The sequence below is a fragment of the Lupinus angustifolius genome, chromosome LG10 (genome assembly GCF_001865875.1).
Source record: "Lupinus angustifolius cultivar Tanjil chromosome LG10, LupAngTanjil_v1.0, whole genome shotgun sequence".
Lineage (NCBI taxonomy): Eukaryota > Viridiplantae > Streptophyta > Magnoliopsida > Fabales > Fabaceae > Lupinus > Lupinus angustifolius.
Window position 1 is genome coordinate 6,020,566 of NC_032018.1, and position 6,024 is coordinate 6,026,589.

Sequence of the window (6,024 nt, forward strand, 5' to 3'; positions counted from 1 at the left end):
ATAGAAAACTAAAATTAAGATTTTTTTATGCAAAGCTAAAAGTAAGAATTCTTTTGCAATATATATTTTGAAACAAATAAGGAGTAGTATAAATTTATAATCTTGTCATTGAAAAGCTATCCAATATTCCAGCCATTTTTATCCTCTTAAATTTATTGCTAGGACCGATACTTAGATTAATTTATTGCTTGGATAGAAATTTGCTGTGTTTTAACACTATCAGATTTTCTTCAAGTAGTTCTTCTGAGAAACTCAATTTTTCCTTTACTTGTGTGTCTGTGAATTTACATCATTGTGCCGCTGAATTTTGACCCCAATTTTTTTTTCTAACTAGCAAGTTACTCATGCATACTCAGAGAATAATATTCTTTTGATCGCGTGGTTAAGAATATATATGTTATTCGTGTATCAGTAAGGTTTAGAACACGCATGTTACCCTGTGTATTTGTTTGAATGATTTAAACCTGCTCAAATACATAAGTAAAATGATTTAATAGGTATACAATGATAATGTATACCACCTTCCTAAAACTAACCCTCAACTAACATAACTAATTGATTAACAAATAAATACACTTCAAAAATATCAAAACAAAAACAATTTATTCACTTGATTCCACGATTGCTTAACGTGGAAGTAATTTGGCTGCAACAGAAATAACTGTTTGATGAAATGCCTAAGTGAACTATAGGACAATGCACACTAGCCAACTTGATCATGTTTTCAGGATTAGAGTCCAAACTGCCTATGTCATGATTTGTGCAGTTGGCTGAGACATGGACATGAGTTCCTCGGCCAGACACAAACTTGATGCAATTCTAAACTTGTTCATCTTGATCAACCTTAGCACAATTGTCTTGATCCAACTTTGGTCTGCCATGATCTTCATATTTTGACACCCCTTCGCAAGCTGGACTATGTATGTCACAAAGTCCAAGCTTAGATGAGAGATGACAAAATTTGGCAGGTGCAAGGGCCTTAGTAAAAGTATATGCAATTTGAAAATTAGTACAAATAGACATCAAATGAACTACACCATTTATAACTTTTTCTGTAATAAAATGGCAATCCATTTCAATGTGTTTTGTCCTCTCATGAAACACTGGGTTGACAACAATATAAAATATTGATTGATTGTCACAATACAAAGTAATGGGATTAGTATGCAAAACAAACAAATCACTGAAAAGATATAGCAACCATTGTGCTTCACAACCTACATGAGCAAGGGCTCTATATTCAGCCTCAGTAAAGGATCTTGAAACAATCATCTGCCTTTTGCTCTTCCATGATACAAGTTTCACCAATAAAGAAACAATAATCTGTTATAGATCTTCTAGTGTCAATGCAAGCCCCCAATTAGAGTCAATAAAACCCTTAAGGCTAATATCATTTTTGCTGAAAAGAACAATCCTTTTCCAGGGGTATTTTAAGGTATCTAAGTATTCTTAGCCCTTCATTGTAGTGCTCTATGGTGGGTTTGGATATGAACTGGCTTAGGTGACTCACATCATAAGAAATGGTAGGTCTAGTATGAGTGAGGTAGATGAGTCTACCTGATAACCTTCTATAGGCAGTGGGATTGGGAAGCTTTATGGTATTGTCCATTGATGTTGAAGCAGACTTGGCTGCAAGTAACCCTGCATCCTGGAGAAGATCAATAGTGTATTTTCTCTGGAAGAGACTAATGCCTCCTTTTGTCGTGACAACTTCCATCCCAAGGAAGTATTTCATATTTCCAATATCTGTAATACTAAACTTCTTATCAAGAAGTTGTTTGACAAACTGAATTTCTATCAAATCACTCCCTGCTAAAACAAGGTCATCAACATAAACAAGAATAATAGTGAAGGAATGGTGATAATATTTGACAAATAGAGAATGATCTGACTTAGATTGAGTGTAGCCATTTTGTATTAGAACAACACTTAGTTTTACATTTCATTGTCTACTAGCTTGTTTCAATCCATACAAGGATTTTTGACGTTTACAGACTTTGGATTTGTTAACAACTTCAAGACCTTGAGGGATTTTCGTGTAGACTTGATCAAGCAAGTCACTATGAAGGAAAGATGGGTTAATATCCAGCTGATGAAGATGTTAGTTTTTAATATAAGCTAAGGCTAGAATAACTCTTATGGTACTCATTTTTGCTATAGGGTTGAAAGTGTCAAGGTAGTCAATCTCTGTTATTTGAGTGTATCCTTTTGCCACCAATTTGGCCTTATATCTATCAATAGACCCATCAAGATTGTGTTTGACCTTAAAGATCCACTTACACCCTATGGATTTCTTCTCTTTGGGGAGGTCTATTATAATCCAAGTCTCATTTTTGTTCAAGGCTTGTAATTCTTCTCTCATGGCATCAATCCAATGTTGATGTTGTATGGCCTCATTGTAGCTACTAGGCTCAATAGTAGAGGATATATTAAGGATAAATCTTATGTATGGATCAAACAGATTTTCATAAGACAAAACATATGAGAAAGGATATTTGGCCTGAGTAGAAACATCAAGGGTAAAAGAGTTCATTAAAGTACAATGATAATCCTCTAGATATCTAAGAGGTCTCCTTTGCCTATTAGAGATTCTAATAGCCTCATTTTGTTCTTATTTTGGAATGTCCTCAATGGTTTGATCAGACTCATTAGTATGATCAGTAAGCTCAGATTGATGCATCTAAGAATTGGGGGTGCTATCATGAAGTTGGTGATCAAGATAGTGATCACCTTGATTAAAGGAATCAGTAGGTATGGATTCATCATAACTATTCTTATCTAATTCATCATGCTTAGAGAAAGGAAACACTAATTCATAAAATACAACATTTCTGGAGATGAAAGTTTCCTTTGTTTCTAAGTCATAAAGCACATAACCCTTTACCCCTTGTTTGAAGCCTAAGAAACTATACTTCCTAACTCTAGGATCAAATTTTCTTCCATTTTTCACCATAGTATACACATAAACATCCAAAAAATTTAAATTAAGAAGATTAGGGTCATGATTGAAGAGAACTTGATATGGTGACTTGTTTTGGAAGACACTAGAAGATTGTCTGTTTATTAGAAATACAGCATGAGTAGTGGCATAGTTCTAGAAAAACTTAGGCATGGAAGATTAGAACATCGAGGCTCTTTCTACACCAAGAATGTGTTGATGTTTTCTCTTCACAACACCATTTTATTGTGGAGTATCAACACAACTAGTCTGATTTAGGATGCCCTTTGAATTGTAGAACTCATTCATTTTGTATTCCACACCATTATCAGACCTTATACACTTTATAACATGTCCAAATTGAATTTCTATAAGAGTAACAAAAGATTTCATAAAAATAGCAGTTTTAGATTATTTTTTCTCCATAAAGAACAACCATGTATGTCTAGATTTATCATCTACTATGGTTAAGAAGTATCTATGCCCTAATGTAGAAGGGTTCGAAACAAGCCCCCCTATATCAACATGAATAATATCAAATATGAACTCATATTTGCTAGTGTTGTTGTGAAAGGTAAGTTTTTTTGTTTGGCAAAGTAGCATGCATCACATGGTTCACTTTCAAAATTACAGTGTATGAAAGGAAACTCCTTATTAAGAACAAATTTTTTTCTTTAGATGGATGTCCAAGTCTCTTATATCATACATATTTACTTATATTGTTCACAACATTTGCAAAATGATTAGGCAGTGATGATAAGGTTTCATAGTTAAGGGTATATAATCCTCCTTTTTCTTCAGCTACACCAATCATCCTCAATGTGATTTCCTCTTGTATTTTTCAATTATTTTCACAAAAAATAAGAGAACAATGGAGGTTCTTGGTAAGCTTAGAAACATACATAAGATTGAAGGAAAACTTAGGAATATAAAACACATATATTAAGTAGAAATCATTGGAAAACATGATTGTTCCAAATATAGTAGTAATTTCACTTCCATCAGGCATCTTGATGATAATATGATTAATTTTCTTGAATGCTTGATATCTTGATAAGGAGTGACAGATGTGATCTGTTGCTCCTGTATCAATGATCCGATCTTGAACTCTCAAATTCTTAGATTGGTTAAGAATGTTACCTAGAAACTTTTGCTTACCTGGGTCAGCCAAGGACATAATATTGATTTGGCTATTTGTGTGGCTTGAAGGTTCCTTCAGCATATCCAAGATGGCTTTGTGTTGATAAAGTATAAAGCCAATAATATTTTCTTCTTCAGCAGGTACATTGGTCATGTCATTGTCACCAAAACTTGTTACATTATTCACATTATTGTTAAACTTGTAATGAGGTGGGAATCCATACTTTCTATAATATATGTCAACAATGTGTTCCATCTTATTGCAGAATGTGCAGATCTGTGAATTCATTCATCTTCCTCTTGTACCATTAGGACCAGAGATCATGGCTGGTCCTTTTTGATTATTTCCTCCTCTAAAACCTCTTCCTCTATACATTCCTCTTGCAGCTGAGTTATCAATTGTGCTTGTGAATATTTTTGTTTCATCAAGAGGGAGAGCAAGTTGTCTTTCTTGTTGCATAAGCAAGAAAAAGCCTTATTTATGTCAGGAATGGGATCTATGAGCATTATTTGGGATCTTACACCTGAATATTGCTCATTAAGTCCCTTTAGAAATCTGATTACATAATCTTCTTTCCTATATGATTTGCTTTTGCAAGTGCATGAGGTAAATGACATAAAATTATCTAATTCTTGCCAAAGACCCTTTAAGTGATTGTAGTATTTATCTATGGATTGACATCCTTGCCTACTAGTATAAATTGTTCTTGCAAATCACATATGAAATATAAACCTTTGTAATACCTCTCTTTGAGGTCCTTCCATATATCATAGGTAGTTTTAAGCCAGTGCACACTTTGGCAAATGGAGCGATCTAGTGAGTGTTTAATAGAAGACATCACTATGGTATTACATCTATCCCAAACTCCAAAGTTAGGATCTTCAAGATTTGATTTAGGCAAGCTTCCATCAATAAACTGCAGTTTGTTTTTCGTCTTTAGTGCCATCAATATGTCCCTAAACCAAGAGTGATAGTTTGCTCTTGTTAGGTATTCCTTCACCAAGCTGCATCATGGACTCTCATTAGAATGCATGTAATATGGACTGAATGGATCAGTGAAGGGATTTACGACAACTATTGTGTTAGCCATTTTGAATTAGATGAGGAAAAGTGTTTGGTAGACATGGGTAGTAAGGGAGAAGGTATAAAAGTGTATATGCACAACAGAGCATCAATTGATGCTCTGATACCATAATACAACTTGATAACCCATGTGAGAAATAATTGATGGAAAAGATGAACAAAGAATTGAAGAGAGAGTAAAGCAGAAAGAATAAAGGAGTGAAACATAATGAATTATATTTCTCATTGATACCATAAGATAAAAGATTACAATATATATAGCAAAGTGGTGAGAAAATGCCACCATCCTAAAACTAACCATCAACTAACATAACTAACTGATTAACAAACAAATACACTTCAAAAATAACAAAACAAAAACAATTTATTCATGTGATTCCATGGTTGCTTGACGTGGAAATAATCTGGCTGCAACATCAACAACTCTTTGATGAAATGCCTAAGTGAACTGTAGGACAAGGCACACCAACCAACTTGATCATGTTTGCATAGTCGGAGTCCAAACTGCCCCAATCATGATTTGTGCAGTTGACTGAGACATGGACATGAGTTCCTCGATCAGACACAAACTTGATGCAATTCTGAACTTGTTCATCTTGATCAACCTTGATGCAACTGTCTTGATCCAACTTTGGCCTGCCATGATCTTCATATTTTAACATCATGGAATACAACAATGATGATTGATAACAATATTGTTAATCCTCTTCCTTCCCATAACAAACCAACGAACCAATTTTCCTTGTCATTCGAAAAATCAAATCCAAAAGATATATTTTACTTATATTATCCCTAACTTTTATTTTTTTTGTTTCTGATTAGAGCAACTACATGGTTATTCTTAACGAACTAAGAATATTCT

General features: G+C 33.9%; 1 protein-coding gene across 1 annotated transcript; it reads right to left on the minus strand.

Annotated features, from left to right (window-relative positions):
- On the minus strand, positions 820 to 5,824 carry LOC109357954. The gene is made up of 6 exons (XM_019602011.1): positions 5,637 to 5,824; positions 4,823 to 5,083; positions 4,097 to 4,305; positions 1,511 to 1,809; positions 1,222 to 1,284; positions 820 to 978 (listed from the first exon to the last, which is right to left on the minus strand). The coding sequence occupies exons 1-6, from the start codon at positions 5,822 to 5,824 to the stop codon at positions 820 to 822; spliced, it is 1,179 nt and encodes a 392-aa protein (XP_019457556.1).